Raw genomic sequence first — 27783 nt, 5'->3', positions numbered from 1 at the left:
AACACAACCAGTACCTCTCCAGGACCGGAGCGAAGACCCGTTGTGTAAAGGTTGAGATGAGTTTGTCTGTGTGTGTGTGTGCATGTGTGTGTTTGTCTGTGTGTGTGTGTGTATATGTCCTTCAGTAGATGAACTCCCCGGGAACCTCTTGGAGGGCGCTAAAGGGCTCCTCGAACTTGAAGCGCTTGGAGATAGCCTTCTGGTCGGGATTTATGACCTCCTTGTCTGTTGACTGGCGACACTGGCCCAGTGTGTAGGCTGCCACCACGATCAGCTCCTCTGTCACAGGACCTCCTTCTTCCTCCACTTCCCCGATGGGGCTCTCAGGGCTGGCTGGCTCCGAGGGGCACTTGGTGGGGCTGATAGTCTCTTTCACCTCTGCGGTCGCCTCTGCCTCCTTTTTCTCTTTTGTCTGGAGCCACTGGTGCTGCAGGCACTCTTCTGCTGTGGCACGGTTCCTGTTGGGAAAAAGGAGAATGCCAGGGAATCAATGGGAACTTCTACCACCATATCCACCTTCTCCGCTGGCTTGGTGGGTTTGAGCAAGCATGGCACATGCAACACCAAGGCTGTGGGTTTGATCGCCCAAGGGACCTATTCTATACTGTATATATACACTGAACAAAAATATAAACGCAACATGAAAAAATGTAAAGTGTAAAGAGCCCAGAGATTTTCCATACGCACAAAAAGCTTATTTCTCTCTAATTTTGAGCACAAATTTGTTTACATCCCTGTTAGTGAGCATTTCTCATTTGCCAAGATAATCCATCAAACTGACAGGTGTGGCATATCAAGAAGCTGGTTAAACACCATGATCATTACACAGCTGCACCTTGTGCTGGGGACAATAAAAGGCCACTCTAAAATGTGCAGTTTTGTCACACAACACAATGCCACAGATGTCTGCTGACTGCAGGGATGTCCACCAGAGCTGTTGCCAGAGAATTGAATGTTCATTTCTCTACCATAAGCCACATCCAACGCCGTTTTAGAGAATTTCGCAGTACGTCCAACCGGCCTCACAACCGCAGACCACGTGTAACCACACCAGCCTAGGACCTCCACATCCGTCTTCTTCACCTGCGGGATTGTCTGAGACCAGCCACCTGGACAGTTGAGGAGTATTTCTGTCTGTAATAAAGCCCTTTTGTGGGTAAAAACGAATTCTGATTGGCTGCCCACCCATGGCTGCCCCCCTGCCCAGTCATGTGAAATCCATAGATTAGGGTCTAATGAATTTATTTTAATTGACTGATTTCCTTCTATGAACTGTAACTCAGTAAAATCGTTGAAATTGTTGCGTTTATATTTATGTTCAGTATAGAATACATGTCTTTAACTGTCATTTTTAGTGGATTAAAGAGTCATGCTAAATGACCACATTACTCACTGGGGTTCTTTGATGAGCAGGGCTTTGATGAAGGTGATGGCGGCCTGGTCTACATGCTCCAGCTCCTCCTCCTGGTAGCTTACGTTGATCTGGGAGATGTTGAGGAAGGTCTCCTGCTTGTCCTCTCCCAGGAAGGGAGAGATGCCTGTCAGCATCACGTAGGCCAGTACACCAATACTCCTGTCAGCCATATACAGTGACAAACGGTTAGACGGATATACAGCCACTGGAAATAAGTTGAAGATTTTCTCTGTAAGATAAACTCATAATAATTTTAAATGCCCATCTAGGGAATGATGCTGTTTTCTTTCATGTGTGAAGTTTTCCATTGTATATCTCTCTTTCCCAAATAAGCTATTGGATAATTCAATCACAAACCATACAACACACTGTTGCACTAAGATAAAGTACAGTGAAATGCCACTTACCACATATCTGTCGCTGTGCTAATCGGCTCGTAATTCAGGATTTCTGGAGCTGCAAAACATTTGTATTTATTTTATTTGGGTGAACTATCCCTTTAAAGACTTTTGACATGATGAGTGCAGTGACCATGATGGTCATAACAAAATGGCGTCTGTCAGGGGTTTTGTGTTTGCTGCACTACTTACCCACATACTCCGGGGTCCCCATGATCTCCCTGAGCTCCTGACTGCTGCTCACCATCCTGGACAGACCAAAGTCCACGATCTTGATGTCCCCCAGAGGAGCATCACTGGTCAGCAGAATGTTCTGGGGCTGGAGAGGAAGACAGAGAAACACAGCAGCATTAGAGGAAGTCCAGTGGGGCTAACATGCGTGTGGGTTTGGTCCTGTGTCTAAACCACGGTATTAAAGCTTGATTCCATCTTTAAAGGGATAGGGCAACATTTTGGCAATTAAGCCCTTTCGCTAGTTAGCAATGGCTCCAGAAACTACCTTCAACTTCCTTCAAACTGCATGCAGACAAAAATAAAATGGTATCCACGAGTTCATTTGACTCTGGGTAAGTATAATTGTTTTTCAAAATGTCACACTATCCTTTTAACCACTAGGTGGACTATGTAATCACATGCAAATAACAAGAACGTTGGTAAAGCGTCTAACAGGGGTTAGGGACTGACCTTGAGGTCCAGGTGCACCATGTTGTTCCTGTGGAGGAAAGAGACTCCCTCTAGGATCTGTCTCATCAACCTCTTCACGTCCTCCTCTTTGAAGGCCTCGTCCCTCTCCGCTACACACTGGTTAAAGATCTCCCCTCCCGCTGCACTGTGGACACACACACACCGACCGACCGGTTAAAGATCTAATCTTTTCCATACAAACATGCAACCAAGTTGAAACCGTAATAGTAGTATTTTACAAGCTGCTTTGCTTTTCGGATTTGGCAGGTCGGCTATATGCTGGTGAGTATTGGATGCACACAGACCACAAGTAAAACCACACACCTTATAAGTACAAACATTCAAACCTTGCATTTTGCATTTCATTACTCTTTCTCTGTCACTGTCAATAATTTCTTAACCTCGACCAGTGGTTTGCTGTATACGGGGGCGGCAGGTAGCTTAGTGGTTAAGAGCGTTGTGCCAGTAACCGAAAGGTCGCTGGTTCAAATCCCAGAGCCGACTAGGTGAAAAATCTGTCGTTGTGCCCTTGAGCAAGGCACTTAACCCTAATTGCTCCTGTAAGTCGCTCTGGATAAGAGCGTCTGCTAAATGACTAAAAATGTAAAAAATGTAAATGTATTCTGTGGGAGTCTGGGATAACCGGTCCTGAATGACCAATCACTGAATGATTGATGACTGTGATTACTGTGTTTCTCCTGTCTGGTGGTGATGGGTATGCTGCCTTCCAGCTAGGTCTGGACAGTGGCTTTAGCTGTACTGTTAGTACAACTATTTGACATTCCAGAGTTGAGGTGGAGTATTTACTATTATTCCACCAGCTGGGTGATTTTGCCCTGGGCCATGCTAGCTGTTGAGTGATCCACTCCTGACGTTGACATGGACAGCCCTTTATAATGATATATGGCCACTGTTAATGAGGAGAGACCCTTTTTAAGAATCTGTTTTCCTCTGTAGCCAGCCACAGACAGTGATAAGTCCTGCTAGTTCACCAGACAAGGTCATGGATATCCTCTTGGGTGGGCTTTGGAGGGGCCGTGTGCGTGTGTGTGTTTGGGGTGGCAGATATGTGTGTGTGGCTTAAGCAATGGCATTCTGTTCCAAAACTTCTCCGGTGGGATGTCAAAACGACTTGAACTTGAGTCTATTCCAGTATCCCCCCTTGGGGAGATGGGCAATAGACAGCTAGCTATCTAGATCAAGAGGGTGTGTGGAAGGCTCCATCTCGCTAGAGGGATTGGCAGAAATAGTGCTGTGGCTCTAAACATAGTACACCAATTATGGATCGTGCACTACAATACCACTATTGACACGGTTTCATTCACCACATGATCATACATGTGATTTGTGAGTAATATTATGAATATTTCACAACACAGTATGCAAGTAAGTGAATATGAAAATATCCAATACAGTAAATAACAAAATGACATGGAACGGAAAGGACTCGCCTTTTAAAAATCACTGGCAGTTCTTAGTGACTGAGGGATAACACTATTTTACAGTCCTATTTCGATGGTTATTACAAAGAATGTTGTCTTATAAATGTATATTTGCTAGTACTTACTAAGCACTGCTTCAACTAATCCCAACAAATCTAAAAGGTCATTATTAGGTAACCATTGCGCACATCATTTCATGTGGCTAAGTAAATACCAGGCAAGCAACAGACTGTAAAGTCAATACTATTTGAAAGTCTTGTGTTCTCTCTCATAGTACCAGTGGTGTAAAGTACTTAAGTAAAAATACTTCAAAGTATTACTTAAGTAGTTTTTTGGGGTATCTGTACTTTGCTTTACTATTTATATTTTTGACTACTTTTACTTCACTACGTTCCTAAAGAAAATAATGTACTTTTTACTCCATACATTTTCCCTGACACCCAAAAGTACTCGTTACATTTTGAATGCTTAGCAGGACAGGACAATTGTCCAATTCACACACTTATCCCTGGTTATCCTGACTGCCTCTGATCTGGTGGACTCACTAAAGAGACATGCTTCATTTGTAAATGATGTCTGAGTGTTGGAGTGTGCCTCTGGCTATCCTTAAATAAAAAATAAAACAGGGTGCCGTCTGGTTTGCTTAATATAAGGAATTGGAAATTATTTATACTTTTACTTTTGATACTTATGTATATTTTAGCAATTATATTTACTTTTGATACTTAAGTATATTTAAAACCAAATACTTTTAGACTTTTACTTAAGTAGTATTTGGGTGACTTTCACTTGAGTCATTTACTCAAGTATTACAATTGGGTAATTTTTCTACTACTGCATAGTACTCACAGGAGCTCTTTGATAGGCTTGATGATGTGAGAAACTAGCAGGAGAGAAAAACACCACCCTGTGCCCCTTTCTACACGACACCTTACGTGACACATGAAACTAACTTCATTTCCTCCTGACCTGCAGTGACTGCCACTCAATTAGGTTGGAAAGCGAGACACGAGAAAGTGTGTTGAAAGAGTGAGGCTTATCAAAAATAGACAAGGGCTCCCTTCAGGCCAACATGAATTGGGTCCTGTCTGGGTATGGAGGGAGTTTCAGAAGTTGTTTTGGTTTTAAGGCTGAAAATACAGCGCTTTCCACATGCCAGGTTGAAAACAGAGGTGGAACAGAGAGGCGTCAGACTTTAGTCAGCTGAGTGGTAGGCTTCATGTAGGCCTGCTGTATGTGTGTCACATGGGTCTAAACTCACGGTGTGTGGTGTGGTTTTGGGTTATATTTTATCAGGTGGTGTAGCAGTATGCTGCGTTGCTCTGTGGTGTGGTGTTGTGCTGTGCTCATGATGGAATTACTAGTAATTCTATTTCTCTGTTGTGTTAGTGTTGTGTCGCTCCTTGGCTGTCCAGTGGCTAAGCCTGGGTGTCTGTCTGTTGTCTCCGGTCTGTCTGTTTGTCTGTCTACCCATTCTCTTACCTCTCCGAGTATAGGAACCATCATCGAACCATCGTCCAAACCCTTCACTGAGAGAGAGGCCCCATCGAAAGCAGTGATTACTCCAGTCAATGTACTGTCTGCAAAGGGTAGAAGGCTGAGAGAGAAAGCCAACTCAACCTCTCCCCATTCATTATTTTCAATATCTTCCAGACAGGTGAGTCAGAAAGTGAGCCCATGCCTACACTTCTGAGTGTACGGTAATGTCCTTGAGTGATATTAAACATGTCTCAATACTTAAAGAATAAATGTCCTTTCCTTCATTAACACTGATAGGTGAATAGGATTCTACTATATTGCTTCCACCCCTCATGTCCTGCCAGATCAGCCATCATGGAAGAAAGAAAACAAGGAGAAGGTAATTTAAAGGGCAACTCCACCACTTTACAACCTCATTTTCATTATCTCCAGTGCAATACCAGTGTCAACATGGGGATGTAGCTCAGTTGATAGAACATGGCGTTTGCAACGCCAGGGTTGTGGGTTCGATTCCCATGGGGGGCCAGTATAAAAAAAAAAAAAAAAAAAAAAAAAAATTGTATTCACTAACTGTAAGTCGCTCTGGATAAAAGCGTCTGCTAAATGACTAAAATGTAAATGTAACATAGGTGAAAACGGCGTATTATATATGAAGTTCAAAAGTTCATAGTTCAAAAGTTAAAACATTTTTAAAAACAGTGCTTTTCAAACACTATGAGAGTCGCGGTGACGTGGGGAGCAAGAAGAATATCCTCCCTTGGACTAGAAAGTTGTTGCAGGTTTTGAAAATCACTGTTTTTTTACTTTCAATACTACTCTGTGATGTCACAGAAGCATTTTTTTTTTTTTTACCACAGACACTAAGCTGTTTTCACATATGTAAACACTGGTTTGGTGCTGGAGATGATGGAGATGCTAGAGTGGTCCTCTGTAGCTCAATTGGTAGAGCATGGCGCTTGTAACGCCAGGGTAGTGGGTTCGATCCCCGGGACCACCCATACGTAAAAATGTATGCACACATGTCTGTAAGTCGCTTTGGATAAAAGCGTCTGCTAAATGGCATATTATGATGAATATGAAGTTGAAAAGTGGCCATTTAACTATTGAGACACAGCATATAACTGTCTAGTTGAGGGTGAAATGTGCTTTTCCGTTATGGTCTCTTATGGCCATTCTGGAGAGAGAGAGAGAGAGAGAGAGAGAGTGAGAGAGAGAGCAAGAGAGAAATACCCTGCAGTTTCGCTGCCTGACCAGCAGGTGTCAGTCAAGGGCAGAGGAGGGGCTGGGCACAGTAACCTGGTTTTAATGTCTATGACAGTAACAGAGTGGGATTAAACCTAAACAGAGGGAGACCTCCTGCCCAGGTCGAGGTCTGGTAAAGCACTCTGCTCCATATGGTCAGCCACGAACACCCCATGGAGCACTAACTAAAGGCTGCGTCAGGAAAATCATGTTCTCCTCTTTGTTTTCCCTCCAACTCAGTGGTTGTTAAATGTTTCAGCATTGTGACCCACTAATCAAATCATCACAGCTGAGTCTCAAACTACAACTCTGACTTGGTCCCAAGTTCTGACCCACCATTTGGGGAAACAAATTGCCCCAACTGCTTAAAAAAATATACAAATCTGAGTCTTTTGAACGTTAGCCACTTGGTACCAAAACAACAGAGCGGATTCTGTTTGAACTTAGCGACTAGTATAATGCCGGACATCAGAGACGTCCAACTGGCAGAGAAAACACTGACAACACGGCACAGAACCAAAATGGTTCCCAGTGGCCGGGTTTTTTGGGGACAGTTTCTCAGAGCCTCCCCATCTCTCTGTATTCTCCATAGACACGAGGACACGGAGGGTTCAAACTGGTTCCTCTGTTAGCATGGCCGGTAATTATAGTCTAGCGCTGCCAGTTTAGCCTCTTAGAGCCTCTAAACACTGAGTGCACCAGGGGAATCAGGGGAAAAAAATCTGGCGGATTCATAACTAGGTCATTGTTGTTTTGGATGATGAGAGCACGTCTGGCCAGTTGCTGCTGTACTGCGTTGGTGTGGTGGGACTGGGGGTGAAACCACCTTCTAATCCGAGGGGGGACCCACACAAAGTAACATAAACTCTTAATGCCAAGGTGCCACACACATCACATGCACAAAACAAACTCTTGGAAGGTAGCCTATTGCCCTATTTCAGAGAAAATGGGAATCTTTATCTGAGTATAATATTTATAGGATTTGGGCCCTTAGCTCTCAGTAGAACAGGTCAATCATTGCTTAATCAGATCTGCTGAACATGTAATTATGAACAGTGTGTTTTGGAATCATATTCAGTGGTTAATATGAAATAAGATTATAATTTTGATACCAATTTCCATGATACTTGTAATAAAGCTTGTCAATGTATTTATGTGTTGATCAGTGTTCGGTCTGAGTGGAGAAAACGTTTCCCGTGCCCTGGATTAATGAAATCACACTGATCACCGACCTATTTCACCCAAACCAAATTTCTATTTTTGGTGACCCTTTTTATTTCACCACTCAATCAACAAAAATGAAGACTAGCCACTTTATCAATGGAGGATGGAGAAAGAGAGAGAAAGAAAGAGGATGTGGTTGGATGGATGGTACAGAGTGACAAAACGATCAAGTGCCATCGGGCGCAGTAGAGCTCACGGAGGTGTACTATTCCCCTCGCTCCGGAGATTAACCCCCCCACCTACGGGCTGGCAGTCACAGTCCGGACCCTCGCGTGCCGCCATGGAGCACCACTGACATAATAAACTTCCAGCTGGGGCCCAGAGAGCCCAATGAGGCCACATTCCTCCCTCCCTCACCCAGTCCCTCCCTATCCCATCCCATCCTGCCTGGAAAAGCGCTTTGGACCCCTCCCCCCCATTCCTTCCCCTTCCGCCTCATAATATAATTGCATGAATAGCTCTCTTTAATTTCAGGCTGACACTCATCCGAAGCCTCCGCCGACCCCCTCTCCTCATTCCTCCCGGTTTGCCGTAGAGCCTCAAAATATCCATCAGCTGTAAATAAAAACACACAAAAAACAAGAGGAAAAAGGAAAAACACACAGAATCTATTACAACCAGGACTTTCTCTCTCTCATCCTCCATCTCCGTCTCCCTCCATCACCCTGTCTCCCTCCATCTGTCTCTCTCCATCTCCCTCCATCACTCTTTCCACTGATTTCACATGCCAGAACCTCATACAGGCTAAATGCATTCCGCTCTACTTCCCTTCCGTATTAAAAAAAGAAGAGAAAAAAACTAAACAGCTCCATTATCCGTATTGAATGGTGCTGACAGGGGCACTGCCATTCGGCAGGGAGGGATCGCTTCCTATCCTTCACTCATCCCTCCTTCTTTGATAGGGTTATGGTTCCCCTCTTGGTGGTACAGTAGAGAGGGATAAAGGGGGTCTTTCTTGTGGCAGGGGATGGGTAGTCAACTGAGGATTGAACAGCAGATCAACAATGGGCTTGGGTGGAATTAAGACTAAGGGGAGTGCAGCGGCAATTAAGGGATATTCTATTCTAAAAGATTACATTCTAATACACAAACAAAATGTAATCCCGCAAATGCTATACACTGATATAGCTATGCAACTGAACAATCCCAATATTCTCAAATAAATATAGATTAGGCTGAACGATCACAGTCTCAAAGGAGAGTAGAACATTGAGTAATATCAAATGTTTTAACTTTCCATCTATGGCATCTCATCATGTTAACTTGAGCAATCTAATTTGCTCATGGAGGCTATTCCAGTATTTGCCTATTGAGTAGCCCCCACCACAGGGAACATTATAGCCTTGTCCAGGTGAGCAGTCAAGTCACAGAGGGGCTCCATATGGACTGGAGTGACCGCTAGCGGAGGTTAGCAGTGTGGTTCCCTTAGCATTACCTTAGGATGCTAATCTAGCAGGCCAATCAATTATCTCCCTGCTAACGCTAATGCTAATGCTAACACCACTCCCATCCCCCAGGCTACTCCAGGCCAGGGCACCACAGGGGTCCACTTAAAGCTGCTTTAACCCTGAGTCAGAGGGGGACGCCCAGCAAGCCACAGATAAGATGTGTCTGTAGGCTACTCCACTGTACTAGGACCTCCTCACAATTAAATCAATGTTGGAGCCACTTCATGTTGGCTAATGTACGGAATTTGAGACAGTATTCAATAATCTTTGGTGGCAGCGGGAAAAAACAATAAAAGGGGAAAAAATTGAGTGGTGAAGCTGGGTGGATGTGCATTGTCTCTGTGGCCACAGTCATTAAAACCCATAGATAGATAGCACGCATCCATCAGACATGGTGGACGTCAAAGTGGGCCGTTTTAAAACTCAGGTTGGAGTGGGGTGGTAATGTGTGCATGCGTCTGTGTAGGTGGGAGCATGAAACATGAGGGCTACGAGTGCCACCTGCACTAGGCACGCGATTCTCTGCTGGGGAAAAAAATACCCTATTTTCTGGGTCAAACACTGTGACCCGGCCCAATGAAACATTAAAGTTGTGGGCTTAACATAACACGGTGAGAGGGTGAGAGAGAGGGTCTGCTCTGCAGTAAACTTGTTCCCCATCCTCCTTTAGCGTTTCATTAAGTAGAATAACATCTGTCTCTGCTGTTCTGAAACACACATAAACATGCACACACAGTGTGCCATTAAACTAGCAGCTCAGTTTAATAATTGAATGAACACATTGGAGAGAGAAAGAGAGAGAGGAGAGAGAGCGAGAGAGAGCCAAGCTGCCCTGTGGGAGGACAGGTGACCCCATGTTGAGTGAAGGGTCCAAGCCCCCTGAGCCAGCTCAACATATGGAAACATGGCAGCCTAGGGGAAAGTGCATGTCAATGGGCTCAATATGGGTGGGAGGGAAAGAGACACACACTCATGCGTGCACGTACATGTACACACACAAGGCCTGAGCAAACAGCGGTGGTGAGGTACTTTCCATGGGCAGGCAGGGAGGACAGCTCTGTTGGACTAGCTGCTGTGACCTCTCCCTTTATCTCTCCACAACACAGTCTTTTCACACACAAAGGGCACATGAGAACCAGGTCAGGTCACTCATTGGTCAACACTGATCTCACTCTATCACTCAAACATTAAGACAGTTGAAGAAGACCTTTGGAATGTATTGTTGATAAGTTGAAAGGATGCCACTGTTTTATCAAATCAGAATGATTTCTTCATTAAAGTGTGTTCATATTTTTAAGCCAGCCAATAATATTACAATATTGTAAAAGCAAAAGGCCTAGCCTAAATCAAGTACTTTGACTTGAAGTTAGTATTCGGTAGGTACTGTAGGCTAAAAGCTTTTCTTCTACAGTGAGTTTGAATCCAAAGAGCCTGGTGACCAGTATGGATCCTGTCTGGGAAACCAATCAGCCAGTCAGTGTGATGGCACAGAAGCTAAGTTCCCCTGAGAACACTCTCGCCCCAACAACCCCAAAGTTCAATGTCAGCATGTGACAAAGGGGAAACTCAAATCGCAGCGCAATGCGCCTGTGTCTGTGTGTCCCGTCCAGTGCAGCGGGGGGAATGGCATGTTGTTGAAATAGCCAGCACTCACTGAGGCATGGGGAGTATCGCCCTGGGCTTTGGGACTGGATTACTGCTCTCTATGGCCCACTATCCACTTCCCTCTCCCTCTCTGTCTCTCTATCCAGTGAGGCCTCACTCTCTCTGCTTTATTCTAGTTCTGCCTCTACCTCAGGCAATCGTTCATTACTTTTTTTTGTCCCATCTCTCCTTGTGCAGGAATCTCCTCTCATTTATAGTCATTCTCTTTCTCTCCATCTCAGTCTCTCTCTCTTTCTCTCCGTGTCTCTGCTTACAGGAACGAGGGATAGTGGGTAGGGTTTCACCTCAGTCTCAATATTTAACGGCTTGCCTTGCCATTGACCTGCTGCCTTTCAATAAACCATCTGGGTCACAGGCAGCTAGGAGATCAGTCTGCAGTACCCGGGAGCCTTTCTCATACTTCCTGTGGGTCAAACGTGATACGTAGTGTCAAGCTACCTTTTCCACGGCCTAAATAACACTCTGCATTAGATCACAAGCATATTACCTATCCTGCTTTTTTAGATCAGTGTAAAAGAAGGAGATGGAGCCATATCAGACTATTGAGATACTAACTGTGTGTAAATGTGCATAAAAAGAGATGTTGTCCACATCTGAAGTGGAATAAAATGCCATTATTTTTCAACTCCGAGGGAAAAACCTTCTCTCTCTTCTACCACGACTGACCTTTTCAAGTAAACGCATCATCTTCATACCATAACTTTGAGTATGTGGCATTGTTCCTACAACTTCGTATTACCATGGTGCTATACTCACAATTGGAGGACAAGCACCATCTCTGCGGCCATCTCGTAGACCTGGTGCAGGTTGACCACCCGCTGGCTGGCCGTGGCGAGCTCCAGAACGGCCACCTCGTGGATGATCTCCAGCCTGCAGTCCTGGCCCTTCCTCCTCTTCCTCATGAACTTGGCAGCGTACTCCCGGCCCGTGCACTTCTCCACACACTTCCTCACCACTGCAAACTTCCCCCTGAGGAGAAGCACAGGCAGAGAGAAGAGGGTGTTGGGTTAAGACTTATATTTCACTGAGAGGTTGTTTTAGTACAGAGATTAAGGTAGACTAGAAAGTGCCTGGAAAAGCCTAATGCTATCTACAATTGAGTAGGTTTATTTATGCACCATTAGAGTTATTCTAAAGCCTTTTAACTATGGTCTCTGTAACTATGGTAACTGAAGACAGTTCATCACTTGGCATGACATGTTGACTATGACCTAGTTTCACTGACCCAATAGGCCGATACTGACTTTATAACAATTCACAAGAACGACACAAAGCCACAATTTTCAGTCTGGTGAAACTAAAGGAGAGAGAGCAAGAGAGAGAGAGAGAGCGAGATTGAGAGGTGTGTAGTGATCCTGAGACCAGCACACTTGTTAACGTTGGATCTGAACATCCCTTTGTCTCCTTGGCATTTCTACAGGATGAAGTCATTCCCCGTCCCAAGTTGGCCCTTTTTCTCACCGCTACAGCCGTCTGCTTTGTGGCGCTGACCCACTTTGAATGTGGACTGTGAAGGGATAGGGGATTGGTCTGGTGTGAAAAACACACAGCGAGTGTCTGTATCTCAAATGGCACCCTATTCCCTATGAAGTGCACTACTTTTGATCAGTAGATCTGGTCAAAAGTATACAGGGAATAGGGTGCCATTTGGGACACAGCCAGTGTGTTGCCCGGGGGGGCCGCTCAAAGAGAAAGCAGTGTATAAAGATGACACGCCCACATCAACTCCCCTCTCGGCTACTGAGAATGCAGTCAAATGCTCTAATACACTGAACCAATGGCCCCATTATTTTCTGGCCTCATTATAAGAGGATATGACAACACAACCTTAGGTTCTAAATGTGTAGCAGAGACATTTAAATGAAGCATTGCTAGGTAGAAACAGTGTAGGCTACAGTGATAGTGTTTGCCTACATTGTTGTATATTGTTTCCAGGCAAAGGCAACAAAACATTTATTTACACTCTATAGTACAATAGTATTGACTTAACCTCTAAGGAGAAAGTATTTGCAGGGATAAGGAAATGTTCTTTGAACAGAGGTTTGCAGTGGAAAAGTCCGGACTCTCCGGAGCCAGACAAATCTCTGATAAACAGGTCTGAAGAATGATTTACCGGCAGAGGTGACTTGAGGAGGCTGATAAACTGAGTTTTGTGAGCGATAACCATACACACACGCCAAAACATATTGGCAGTTGAGAAAAGTCAGAGAGATTGACCTCTCTGGAAGTGAGTCAAGCTGCCAAGGGGTGGACTGAGAGTAAACATCCACCTAAACATCATTCCCCTGACCTCTCATCCAAGCCTTTGATTTTGAAACTCTGAACCACATATCACCTGCTCCTCCTCGTATCCGCCCACCTTCACCCCTCATTGCACACGCCGCAGATAAATGGTGTAACACTCTGTCAATGGTCAACATCTGTCTTTCAAGTAAAGAAAACAGTGGCCTTGAAGGTTGAGTCTGGCAGCCGTCAAATATCTCAGGTTGTCTTTACTGTAAGGTTGTGTGAGGGGATGGGCGCATCCTCCCGGTCTTCTTCTGATAGTAGTTTCAACTAGCCTACATCATGTACAATACAGCCATGGCATGAGAGAGACTGGGAAGCAAAGAGGGATAGATCTGACCCAAGAGAAAACACAAGCAAGAGACTGTAATGAAAAGTCCAGTGCAGTCATGTCTGCCTAACGCCACCATGCTGAGTGTCATTGTCATGTTGTCGGTGCAGGAGTGGAAGTAGACAGGAAGAAATTGCGTCTGGAGTTGGTTTTGCCCTCCAGAGAACCATGCAGTAAATGTCTGAAGAGCGTCTTATACTTGATTCGCATATGAATTGTGAGAGACAACTATGCAGTAGCTGGTCAAAACGTTGCAGATCCTGATGTAATATGGTCATGGTGTTTTTAGTCTTTTGTTTTGAGTCGTGAATATTATAACACACCATTGAGAGAGAGCCTGGGCCCCGGGAGGGGGCTGACTTGGGGTTGTTGGTGCTGATCTGAGCTCATGTGAGAGTCATGGGTCTGGAGGACTGTGCTGGGGCTCTAGGCTCTTCAGGAAGCTTTATTCCCTCTTGCCCTTCCATTCTCAATCCCATTCTGTCCAGCCACGCACAGATTTACTACATACAGCTGGGTCCGCCTTTCCCTTGGAAAACACTCGGGCAAGAAAGAAAATGTAAAGACAGGAGGATGAAAAAACGGCAAGCTCTTTGGCTTGTGCTGAACTCATAAAGTCCACAGAGGACTTGCCCTAATGCATTGGGTTAGGCTAAATGTTTAAGGGTGGAACTCTCTAGGTTGGATTTATATGGGAAGATGGAAAAAAATCTCGAACACATTTCAGATGGTTGTGTAAATCATACACCTGAGGATGTGGCGGACAGAGGTGTTTGTTATTGTGAAAGGGATGTGACACAGTAAGAGTAAGGTGACAAGGTCAGCGAGACAGTGACACTACACACAAGCTCCCAATCACATTAGACAGCTAATTAGATTACCGCTCACTCCCTGTGAACCCCGTCACAACAGACCGTGCGCCAGGTGCGCTTGCTGGTGTTGGTGTGTATGAAGGCACAAAGCCATGACTCTCATTGGCACCAGGAGTCATTTAATGGCCGCTGGCAGCAGCCACTTCTATCCGACGGAGGTGTTTGAAATGTCAAGTATCACCTGATAAAACATATTCACACGTTTTACAGATGCCCTGAGAGACAAGCGCTCTAAAACATGAACATGAGGCACGTCAAGGGAGGAAAACCATTGGCTCTGTAATGTGAACACCTTGTCGACCATCTGAATAAGGAGGCTGGAAGAAAGACGCACTTGGTAGCTGCAGGAATGCACTTGACATTAGCTTGTGAAAATCCTTCGGGGAGGGAGGGCGTCTCCTCTATAGTCACAGCATCCAATGACAGGAATGCGGGGAGCAGACGTAATCTCTTGCATTCATAACATCTTAGCGGGCTGCGTCTAATCATTCAAGTTCAGAGGAAATTATTTTGGTGCTATAAAAGGCACCTTCCGTGCCTTTGAAACTAGCTAAAGAGCAGGTCTAATAGGCTTTTGCCGCACTTGACTGCATGGCTGAGGCATTCCTTCATACCTCTGCCACCACTACCGATACTCTAATCCAGCCCCTGCTGCCGTAAAATTGGTTTCTTAAAAACTTGAAAGCCCTGGAGCTCTGTACGGTCCAGAGGCGGGGTGTTAAGCGAATTGTCTTATGTAAAAACACTGCCATAGATGAGGTGTTTGTGGTTTAGCGTGGTGGCAGGGGTGCGAACCAGCCCTAGTCTAATGAAAACCCTCACAGCAGCCTCGTCCTGTCCCGTCCGCCACTCACCCACTGTGAGTAATGATGCTTTGATGCCAATGCCTCCGATCCAACGCTGTGTGAAGTTCATCAAGTCGGCCATTAATCTTTGCTATGCTTAGGGAGGGTGCTGGACAGGGGGCCTAGGCCTGTCTGGAATGTTCTATGGGTCATTCCAGAGGAGAGACAGCTAGCCTATTTTGATTTATATTATAGCTGGGCAACTATCTGCATGGTATTGAGGAGAAAACAGACTCTACCATCAATGCAAGCAGTGCACAGTATACTGAATGTTCCAAGTTCAGCCAGCACACATAAGCCTTTGATTTAGGGCTTGTGTACATGCTTGCTGGAGAGACTGGTTGGGACTGGGACTGAGGTACCTTTAAAACAGACCACAGCCTTTCTGCAGTCATGTCAGCACATTTCCAAAGGCTGTGTCCAAACATAGACAACACCCTGAAAGAGATGGCTTTCATGTGTGCAGAGACCGGGGGTGACTGCTGGGTCACAGTCAACGTAAAGGAACGGTTCGAATCAGAACAGATGGCTTGGCCGTTAATGGCCAATGGCCTGTATGCACAAAGACAAACGGCTCAAAACCACTGGACTTCATCAAGAGGCAGTAAGTTTCCATAAAAAAAACTACTGTAAAACTAGTCTGCATGTGGCACCTCTGCTTTGGTTCATTTTATATTTTGGCTAAAGTTCCCTTATTTATAATTTATCACAATCCCAGTTTCCTGACCCCTTCTCATTTAAATTAATTAATTTATTTACATACACATTTTTGCAGTGGCAGGCGTCCAAGCAGAAGATTAATTTAATATAACATGGCTATGCTGCAGGCTCTGTACCAGAGCTGTTTGCATGCCAAGAGCTGAATGGTTTGTCTCCTTTTTATATGAAAAGATTCCACACAGTAGACCCTCTCAGAAATTCTGAACAAGCCCTTGAGGGAGAAAAGTCACCTCAATGCAAGTATGTAGGTTAACTTACGGGTTAAGAGAGGGGGAATGTTATGAATCTAGCATCTCTTTTCTCAGTTGAGTGGCCAAACTGTAGGAGGGGGCTTGAGATAAAGCTGCTGACAGATCTCAACTGTCAGCTTTATTGAATTAACCTCGGCAAGATAGTCCCCTCTAAATGGCCTCTAAATAGGTCACATTGTTGAGAGTGACACACAGTTGGTATGGGTAGAGTGACACTTCATCAGGTGGCTATAAATCTGATGGATGCTGACAGAAAATTAGAGTGGCTCTGACAGACAGATGCTTAAAGAGATGACGTGAGCCCACTTTGAACTCTGGACTTTGACCACCTGTTAAACCATGGCACCAAAGTTGTTGCTATTTTGGTTGTACACTGATGGAGTGGCCAGGTCATCTAATTGGTAGGTGTCAAACTCTCAAGTCACTGTGCGTACGGTACAAGCCTTCTGCGCGTCATCCCACTTCTGACACCAACGTGCCAAAGAAATTACAGACGATGAACACTTCACAGAGTGGTGCAGATGACATCTGCAATTTGGTGGCTTGAAGTTGAGAGACCTTCCATTGTCGTCATTCGTCTCACAGATAACTGCAAAGCCTGTAAAGATGGTTTCATTCCATGTGCAGTAGCAGACAAGTTGTCCACGCACACTAAAGGAGCTCCCGTCTCTACCATCTGCAGCCACTCCTATAAAAGGTTAAAAACTTATTACCTTAAACCCTCCCGACAAAACTATTCTCAATAGTACCAGATCTAAACAGTGTAAAAAGAGAACGCAGCCCAGGTTTGGGTATCTTGTGGCCAGTTTATAGTGTCTATAAAATGCAGGCAGGGTCTCCAGTTGGCAGTGGCGTTGACAGGATACCAAAAGCCAGACTATAGCAGTGTCCTCGAATGGCAGAGAGAGAGAAGGCTCTAAGCCAGGGGATCCGGCCTGGCAGCAGGGCCACTTCCTCCAGCTGTTGCCCATGTTTTTAATGCATTTTAAGTATGTTTTGGAAATGCGTCACTAGACTCACTACAAACAAAATCACTTTACATGGGGGGGGTGCCAAGGTCAGCTTAGTTGTCACATGAACACTTGATGAAATCCTAACATCTTTCACACTGCCACAGTAAGAGGAAAGTCACGTAGAGGGGAGGTGAATGTGTCTTATGGCAACCCGGTGCACTTTGGTTAATCAACTACTTTTGTTCAAGCGGTTTTTCTAACGGGCTTGCAGTTACGCCTGAGCGTCCAGAGTAAGTGCGGCCATCTCTCAAAGAGCTCCATTGATCATCAACGGGCGCACGGAGAATGAGCCTCAAGTAATGAGGCAGTGGCTCCTTTTGACAGGAGGAAAGCCTCATCACCTTGAGAACAAAAAGCAAGGCAGAGCAAAGAGCTCCTATTGACCGACCCCTCGTTTTCCCCAATAAGAATAGCGCCTCTGAGCTCTTACCAGCGCCTGAATTGAAACCAGAGGTATGTTTACTCTGTGTCTATGACATGGGGCAATAAGGAACTCTGACATGTGACCCCTGTGTGGAGAGGAGAGGGACAGAGAGAGAAAGAGGTTGCCTATTCACATGCTCTTTGGACACAGAGGGAGTGACATTTTCTGAATACCTTGGGAAAGGGCATTACCTCATCGCCATTCCCCTGGGCTGCCTGTTTCAAAACCCCACCGGCTCAGGCTCCGTTACACGGTGGCTAATGGCCCACAAAAGATGTGGTTCGCTCGCCACGCCTTTATGGAGATTAACGATTTCCGTACTCGGGTTAGACTTCATTGCCTGGCTTTATTCTCTCACCACAGCTCAATAAAAGGACGTGACAAATGTAATCTGCTGAGGGAGCAAGGAAACACGATAACACGTAGCACCTCTAATCTGTAAGAAAGAAAAAAGAAAAAATGCCTAGTGCTAATAGTTCATATCAAACAGATTAGGCCCAGTTGATGATGGAAATGTGAGATGTCTTGCTGAGCCGTGTAACAGTTGTAGTAGGGGAGGGCCGTGACCCACAGGAAGTTAAATCAACTTAATTAGACTGCTTTGAAGGTGGGAGAGGAAGTATAGCATGACATACCCCCCTCCATGTGCTTCCCATCCCCTTATCTCCTGACACAAGAGAGTGAGGAGGGATCTCACTGATGGGGTTCAATAACAAACTTGGCTTTCACATGTCCTCCCCCCCTCCTTTCTCCGCAGTTGGCCGTTTCCAAGGCGCTCAGCAGATGTTGTCACCGGCCCGGCCGCGAGACCCAAACAACGTGAAAAGCCAGGCCGATGATGTCATGGTATCCTGCCTGTTTGTCAAGACACAGAGATCCTTTCAGTGAGAACCAGAGGGGGGAGATTTGGTTCAAAACATGAAGGGGGGGGTTGGGACTGGGGAGTGTGGGTGAAAGGGACCCCACTGCACACATCCGACAGACACACAGGCTCATCCAGAGAGAAGACCCCCCCTACTAGGACCCTGAGAGCTATCCCAGGGAGTGTGTGTCTGTCTCCCTCCCCAGCAGATGACAGGATGTTTTAGATGCTGGGGGATTGCGGGATGCTGCATCACTGCCTGCTGTAACTGCAGTTTAATCCTTCAGGACGATTCCCAGGAGATGAACTCTAAATGGCACACTCTCTTAGTCTACGATGACAGAGCTTTTTTCTCCCCTGATGAGACACTGAAGGCTCCACTGACCACTGGAATGCTGTTGGCAAAACAGTAGTATTTTTCTTCACACATTCACTGGCGATATGAAAAGAAAATATACAAAAAAACACTACTTTCTGTCATACAGCCCTTAGTAATGTGTACAGGCTTTAATTTTGGCATAGGGCAGAAACTATGTGAAGAACTGAATATCCCTTATGGTTATTATAGGCCTAACCTACTTTTATTAATTAGAGCAGGCCTGGAAAGACCCAAAAGAGATGAGGAAATAAATGTGATGGATTTCACCAAAGAGAACAGTAGAAAGTGCTCGCTCTACCCACTCTCTTTGTTCTCTATATTTAATCCACACAGTGGGTTATCTTGATTTCATTAGTATGCTGTCTGAGGCATGTGATAGCGCTGGTTTAATAACAGGAACACTTTTAACAGTAACAATGATAAGAAAAAGGCTTCAGACTTAAAAGCTCCAAATATTTAGTCTACAGCAAGCCTGATAATTTTTTTGGTTTGTTAAAAGGCTCTCTTTTACATCACCTATTAGCGCTGTTACAAACCTACAGTTGGCGAATTCCTTGAAATTTGTCGACAAACTAAACTACAACTGGTTGCACACTTATACAACGAGTATAGCCTTCAAGCTACCTACACTACATGGCCAAAAGTACTGTATGTTGACCCCCCTTCAAATTAGTGGATTCGGCTATTTCAGCCACACACAGCCATGAAATCTCCATAGACAAACATTGGCAGTAGAATGGCCTTACTGAAGAGCTCAGTGACTTTCAACGTGCCACCGTCATAGGATGCCACCTTTCCAACAAGTCAGTTTGTCAAATTTCTGCCCTGCTAGAAGTGGTAGGCCACACAAGCTCACAGAACGGGACCACAGAGTGCTGAAGCGCGTAGCACGTAAAAATCATCTGTCCTCGGTTGCAACACTCACTACCGAGTTCCAAACTCAGCCCGTACTGAAGAGCTCAGTGACTTTCAACGTGGCACCGTCATAGGATGTCACCTTTCCAACAAGTCAGTCTGTAAAATGTCTGCCCTGCTAGAGCTGCCCCGGTCAACTGTAAGTGCTGTTATTGTGAAGTGAAAACGTCTAGGAGCAACAACGGCTCAGCCGTGAAGTGGTAGGCCACACAAACTCACAGAACGGGACCATTGAGTGCTGAAGTGCGTAGCGCGTAAAAATCGTCTGTCCTCAGTTGCAACACTCACTACTGAGTTCCAAACTGCCTCTGGAAGCAACTCCAGCACAATAACTGTTTGTCGGGAGCTTCATGAAATGGGTTTCCATGGCCGAGCAGCCGCACACAAGCCTAAGATCACCATGCGCAATGCCAAGCGTCGGCTGGAGTGGTGTAAAGCTTGCCGCCATAGACTGGAGCAGTGGAAACGCGTTCTCTGGAGTGATGAATCACGCTTCCCCATCTGGCAGTCCGACGGATGAATCTGGGTTTGGCGGATGCCAGGAGAACACTACCTGCCCGAATGCATAGTGCCAACTGTAAAGTTTGGTGGAGGAATAATGGTCTGGGGCTGTTTTTCATGGTTCAGGCTAGGCCCCTTAGTTCCAGTGAATGGAAATCTTAACGCTACAGCATACAATGACATTCTAGACGATTCTGTGCTTCCAACCTTGTGGCAACAGTTTGGGGAAGGCCCTTTCCTGTTTCAGCATGACAATGCCCCCGTGCAGAAAGCGAGGTCCATACAGAAAAATTTGATGAATTGGAATGCCGACTGTAAGCCAGGCCTATCATGCTGACAAAGCGCTCGTGTTGCAAAATAAATGTACACATACATGTTATTCAATCATTTCATCTACACTGCTCGCGAGCGTCCGCGTAGCCAGGCGCTAACATATAACTTAGTTATATTTTTGATGCGCTGCAAGTCCCGCCTCTTCCATCTACTACTACTACTACTACTACTACTACTACTGCTAAAGAGATTACTAGAAACTATTAGTTTCCCCTTTTATCTGTGGATTAAATGTTGGGGTAGAGAATACACGATTGTGTGTGCCTCTAAATGGGTCAAAATTCTACAAAGATCCAGAAAAAAAAAGGAATTTGTGCATTTCAGGTAAAATATATATCCCAGGTTTATATCCCAGGACAAATTAGCTAGCAACAGCAAGCTAGCTAGCTAAATGTCCATGAATGTTTAGTGTGTTTCGACATGTCCCCAAATTAATAGTTGGTTCAGAGTTCATTTTGATATTTCCACCTGCGTGTCTGGATCGTGTCTGGTGTGGATGTACAAAATCAACATGCGCGCGAGCCCGGTCTAGACAGCATGTAATCGTCCAACATCAGTGCCCGACCGCACTAATGCTTTTATGGCTGAATGGAAGCAAGTCCCTGCAGCAATGTTCCAACATCTAGTGGAAAGCCTTCCCAGAAGAGTGGAGGCTGTTACAGCAGCAACTCCATATTAATGCCTATGATTTCGGGATTGAGATGTTTGACGAGCAGTGTCCTCATACATTTGTCCAGTGAATTCTTTGGAACCTAGGTCTAAGACACAATTGAGCCATTTCAATACCACGTTGAAAATGGCAGCTGAGCTCAACGCTTGACAATGAGCTTGTAAATAGAAAAGGACATTCTTCCAATATGACATGGGGGCTATCTTTTTACATTGCCAGGTCCTCTTACAGCTAATGGGGTTAGTTTTGATGACACACAAATAGGCTAAGCCCTGGTTCTGGTCTGGTGTTGATCCATGGGGACAGGGAGTTTCCGCCAGAGCAGGAGGCCTGTGGAATTCTGTAGGGCTGAGGCTGTGGGGGCCACCGCTAGGCCCTGCAATTATCCACATGCAAGAGTATGAAAATCACAGAACCGCGGGGATCGCACTTCACACCACTGTGTACAGTTCAGAGGGACACAGCACGCTACAGAGAATGTTCTCATAGCTTTAGCCTTTGCATTGGGCCAGGCTTTCATCTTTCATGCTTTATCGTCAGTATGCAAAAAACACAGGCCTCTGTACATTTCTCTACCTCTGTAACTGCATTGAAAGCGCTATACTCAGTGATTTAAAAATACAGTAACTTTGTAGCAATACGCAGAAGAAAAAAAAACACTGAACACAGAACTCAAATCTAGTTCCAGGCTGAATATACAGGTTCATAATCTCATGGCAGTTGGCGTACTAACAAAAAAAACAACCCAACGAAATTATATGAGAAATCTGGAATTTGGACAGCTTAGTAGGGTTATTAGTCAAGTGCTTACTTCAGCATTACAGCCAGATAACTTCATTAAATCACATTATTTACAGAAATTTGCATACAAGGCCAACCCAAACAAACAGATTATATCTGAGCCAGGCTCAGGCTAGCGCCTCAATTGAGGCGTACAGACAGACAGACAGGGTAATTGAATGTTCCTGGTAAAAGTCTAATGGTCATAATACCACTAGTAAAGTAAAGACACTGTTGAATCTAACAAATTGTTAACCATCATGCAACTCCAGCTAACTCAATGACATCCATGCCTTATGTCAGGGTTCTCCAACTGGCAGGTCGTTTTATTTGGCCCCCCAAGTTCTGAGCAAAAAAATATATACAGTGCATTCGGAAAGTATTCAGTCCCCTCCACATTTTGTTACATTACAGCCTAATTCTAAAAATGATTAAATTGTATATTTTTCCCTCATCGATCTACACATAATACCCCATAATGACAAAGGAAAAACAGGTTCAGACATTTTTGCAAATGTATAAAAAAATTCAGACCCTTTACTCAGTACTTTGTTGAAGGACCTTTGGCAGCGATTTCAGCCTCGAGTCTTCTTGGGAGCTCTGCCAGAGTGACCATCGGGTTCTTGGTCACCTCCCTGACCAAGGCCCTTCTCCCCAGATTGCTCAGTTTAGCCGGGCGGCCAGCTCTAGGAAGTGTCTTGGTGGTTCCAAACTTCTTCCATTTAAGAATGATGGAGGCCACTGTGTTCTTGGGGACCTTCAATGCTACAGAAGGTTTTTGGTACCCTTCCCCAGATCTGTGCCTCGACACAATCCTGTCTCGGAGCTCTACAGACAATTCCTTCGACTTGGTTTTTGCTCCGACATGCACTGCCTTTCCAAATCATGTCCAATCAATTGAATTTACCACAGGAGGACTCCAATCAAGTTGTAGAAACATCCAAAATTATCAATGAAAACAGGATGCACCTGAGCTCAATTTTGAGTCTCATAGCAAAGGGTCTGAATACTTACGTAAATAAGGTATCTGATTTTATTTTATATGTAATACATTTGCAAAAATTTATAAAAACCTTTTGTTCACTTTGTCATTATGGGGTATTGTGTGTAGATTGATGAGGGGAAAGAAATTTATTTATTCAATTTTAAGATAAGCCTGTAATGTAACAAAATGTGGAAGAAGGGAAGAGATCTGAATACTTTCCGAATGCATTGTACTGTACACACATATATATATATATATACATATATATACACATATATATATACACATACATATATATATATATATATATATATATATATATATATATATATTACATTACATATATATATTTTTTTTATTGTTGGACATAGACTAAAAACACCAGGAAATCAGCTCCAAGTGATTTTAATTGAATAAATATTTTCCCATGTTTTCCCACGCATAATAAAGAGAAAAGTGATCGTATACAAATGTAAGCATGGTTTGAATTATTATGATTTTTTGTCAAACATATCTGTTTGGGCTTCTTGCGGTCAATTTGCCGTCTACAAATTAATTGTAATTATGTTCCGGCCCCCCGACCATCCGCTCAAGAAAAAAAAAAGAAGAAACAAAAAAAGAAAAACGTCCTGCAGCTGAATCTAGTTGATGATCCCTGCCTTATGTTATGGCTGTCAAATATATTTGTAATCTGATCACTGCACCATACAAACATGTTGGACGTGCGTAGGATCAGCCTAATACAATTTCATGGGAAATGTTGAGTTGCACATTAACAGAGGTTGTTTCAGGACAAAAGTGAATTCCAGCAACGTCTGAGACCTGGAAACAGTCATTCCTTGTGGACCTTTTCTAAAAATATGCCAGCCAATGTTCCATGATGTTACCCTTTGGCAAAATTGAACTACCTTTGTCAAATTGGCAGGTACTAGACTTCAGTCTCTCACGAGATAGCAGTTTCCATGTGTTTTCCACCAAACAAACACAGGCATAGCAGAGGCAGCCAATCAGATACCCTGAAGAGACGATCCTACAGACATTTTAAATGAGTAAAGGTTGTCTACAGTTGATGATCCATGAAAAAATGAATTAGCAGTGAGGATATAGCAACAAACATCAGCTAGAGATGTTCCAATGATTTTTGAGATGTGAAATTTTTATGTTTACCTCTAGGCCTAATAGGCCTCAATTTGCAGTACAAAATAATCTGAAAGTAGGCTCAACAAATCAGCTATCATTTGGTGGCAATATTCAACCAAATTTCAACCAGTTCTTCAACCAAAGAGGCATGTCATCTAATATTTGTTGCAATTGACTCCTTTTTCTTTTAAACCTAAGAAACCAGGGTTTAGACTAAGTATACTTGTGACCAGTCACCAGAAGGCTCCTTCCCCAACAGCTGGTCACTGGGCAGTGGGCACAGTGATCTGACTCGGACGTGGCTTAGCCAAACACTTTGAAGTGAGTGCCTTTAGCTAATCTCAGACGCAACGGCTGGTCATGCGATGCAAAGCAACATTCTGAATGTCCCTTTTATGAAATAATCAGTAAAATGTCAGACACACATACAAAGCTCAAATACCTTCTATAAAGGGCAATGACTTAGACGTCCAAGAGGGCTCACATACTTCTTATCAGTTTAATCAAATCTCAGAGGAGCTTCATATACTTAGGTTTTCCTTGGGTCAACATGGTGCCATTCAGAGGGTTGAGTGTGGTGTTTGCATTGCCTAGTCTGACTGGTGCTCTTTCGAATGTGCAATGGCAAAAGTCCCTATCCCGAGACTTTGGCAGGCATGTTCAGAGAGCTTTGTGGATAAACAAAGCTGAGATATTTCCACTCAGAAAAACACACTGGAATCTCCCCTCTTTATGTGTCAGTAAAGCAGAGACGAACCACAGACTTGGCTTCCAAGAACAAAGTGGACTAAAGCTATTAGGTAAATCCATTTGAATTTAATAACTTTAAGACAGCATCCATTTTGATTTAAACAAAACTTTCCATACACGTTTGCCCATGGAAGTAGTGGTCAGAAAGTGACTTTTTGGACCTGAATGCCAAAACATTCAAGAGATAAAGGTGCTCAAAGTTTACCCATTTTGAATAACATTTACATTTACATTTTAGTCATTTAGCAGACGCTCTTATCCAGAGCGACTTACAGTTTAGTGAATACATATTTTTTTATATATACTGGCCCCCCGTGGGAATCGAACCCACAACCCTGCCGTTGCAAACGCCATGCTCTATCAACTGAGCTACAACCCACCATATCATGAGACATCCATGTCTGCATCATTTAAAAGCTTGTCAAACTAATTGATCATTTCTTGAAAAAAAAAAAAAAGTTTAACCTTTAACGTCAATTGTCAAAAAACTTCTAACCTCTGATGTTTTTCATAATCGCATAGCTTAGACCTTATTTCCCATCATCTGAGGTTTTTATGTTGTGCCTGCCATCAGTTGAGACAACATGCTCTTTAATACAGGGAGGGTGTCATTTCAGTCATAGAATGAACCTATCCCTTCAGATGACTGCAATTTAGCTGGTACACCATTGAAATTGTCATTAACATTTTTACTTTAATTACTACCACAAAGATGACCGCTGGTCCACCCAAAATCTCAACTTAATCTATTTTAAATTCAGGCTGTAACACATTTTTTTTTGGAAAAAGCCAAGGGGTGTGAACACTTTCTGAAGGCACTGCATATGAAGAAAAAAAAATCGAAGTTTATGCATTTTTAGATAGATGTTAAAGGTAAAAAATACAGAAACCATCTGCTTCAGTGATGCTCTTATTTTAAGATTTAGCAGACATCACAAGGAGTGGCCGCCCACATTGCAGTTCAAACACTCAGCAATGATATGACTTGAGCAGTGGTGGAAAAGTACCACATTATCATACTTGAGTAAAAGTAAAGATACCTTAGAAAATGACTCAAGTAAAAGTGAAATACACCCAGTAAAATACTACTTGAGTAAAAGTCTAAAAGTATTTGGTTTTAAATATACTTAAGTAAAAACTAAATGTAATTGCTAAAATATACTTAAGTATCAAAAGTAAATGTATAAATAATTTCAAATTCCTTATATTAAGCAAACCAGATGGCACCATTTTCTTGTTTTTTTAAAATTTACAGATAGCCAGGGGCACACTCCAACACACATACAATTTAAAACAAAGCATGTGTGTTTAGTGAGTTCGCCAGATCAGAGGCAGTCAGGATGACCAGGGATACGTGTGTGAATTTGACAATTTTCCTGTCTTGCTAAGCATTCAAAATGTAACGAGTACTTTTGGGTGTCAGGGAAAATGTATGGAGTAAAAAGTACATTATTTTCTTTAGGAACGTAGTGAAGCAAAGTACAGATACCCAAAAAACCAACTTAAGTAATACTTTGAAGTATTTTTACTTAAGTACTTTACACCACTTGACTTGAGTGACCTTGCTGTGGAGATAATGCAAGCCCACTGCTATAGCCTGCCATGCATACTTCAGCATTCTCAAACCAAACAACAACAAACAATGGAAGCATGATTTGGGATCTGGGACCCTGTATTCATGGTTGAACATTGGAGTGCACCAATCATTGTTTGGTTCCAATCAAGTGCACTGCGACATTGATGCAAATCCTTTCAATGGATTCCCCAATTTACATTGATGTGCACGATCCAAAATACATGTTGCAACTTTTAACTGCTGGACAACATCCCATAATGTTTCATTAAATATTAAAACAATTAATGGTCATCTTGTGGTGCAGACAAATACCTACATTATGACAGCAGGGATGGCAAATGGCACTACCAAAGGCCAAAACCGTGATATTTGAAAACGAATTATTAAAGAAATGGGAACATTATCCTGCATTATATTTTCTATATTATCACAAGTATGGAAACAGACAGTCACAGTCTGTATGGTATGGAAACAGACAGTCACAGTAAGCAAATAGGTTATTCAGGCTGACAGAAACTCACAGACAGACAACTTGACAAGCTGGATGGATAGATGCTCAGCACCAGATGGCACTACCCCTGTAATTATTAAACACTTATAGTACCTGCCAAGTTCTTTACCCGGAATGATGGTGTAGTGGTCAGTGAATAGTTCATTCTTGATAGGAGTTTTGATTTCGGAGAGTAGCCCACATCGGTTCTGGTTTGGTTCTGCTGCCTGACCATAGTGACAACGCGTACGGCTTCTTGTCTCGCTGGTCCGGGGACTATATTCAGGAATCATCGCGTCGATTCGGTCAGGACTGAAGGTTTTACAGCTTGCTATCTCCTGTCACTTTCAAACAAACCTAACAGCTAAAGCAACCAAACTTCCCTAGCTAATAGATGGCTAGTAAACGCTGCTTAGGAGTGATAAAATAAGACCGCATGCCTCACGGATATTATAGATGAGAGAACTTTCATGTTCAATTAAATTATGTCGAAGGGCGCAACACTGTATCAATATTTTGAACCGCACTAAATGTTTGTAACTGGGCGATCTGCTCTAACTTCGCTCGCTCATCAGTATGAACAACGGATGAATGCAAGTTTACCAGTCAGATACTTTGCTCTCTGTCACCGTGGCAACACTCTTGATTGACAAGTAATTTGACC

The 27783-nt window shown here is 43.8% G+C and overlaps 1 protein-coding gene across 1 annotated transcript; it reads right to left on the bottom strand.

The window, feature by feature from the left end:
• Positions 1-87: 87 nt before the first annotated feature.
• On the bottom strand, positions 88-27708 carry LOC121569128 (serine/threonine-protein kinase 17A). The gene is made up of 7 exons (XM_041879790.2): positions 27234-27708; positions 11753-11965; positions 2497-2641; positions 2005-2131; positions 1822-1870; positions 1394-1573; positions 88-458 (listed from the first exon to the last, which is right to left on the bottom strand). The coding sequence occupies exons 1-7, from the start codon at positions 27410-27412 to the stop codon at positions 122-124; spliced, it is 1230 nt and encodes a 409-aa protein (XP_041735724.1). The 5' UTR covers positions 27413-27708; the 3' UTR covers positions 88-121.
• Positions 27709-27783: the final 75 nt, after the last annotated feature.

Source organism: Coregonus clupeaformis, chromosome 7 (assembly GCF_020615455.1).
Source record: "Coregonus clupeaformis isolate EN_2021a chromosome 7, ASM2061545v1, whole genome shotgun sequence".
Classification (NCBI taxonomy): Eukaryota; Metazoa; Chordata; class Actinopteri; order Salmoniformes; family Salmonidae; genus Coregonus; species Coregonus clupeaformis.
The sequence above is the reverse complement of the archived record's forward strand: the minus strand, read 5'-3'. Positions and strand labels throughout refer to the sequence as shown.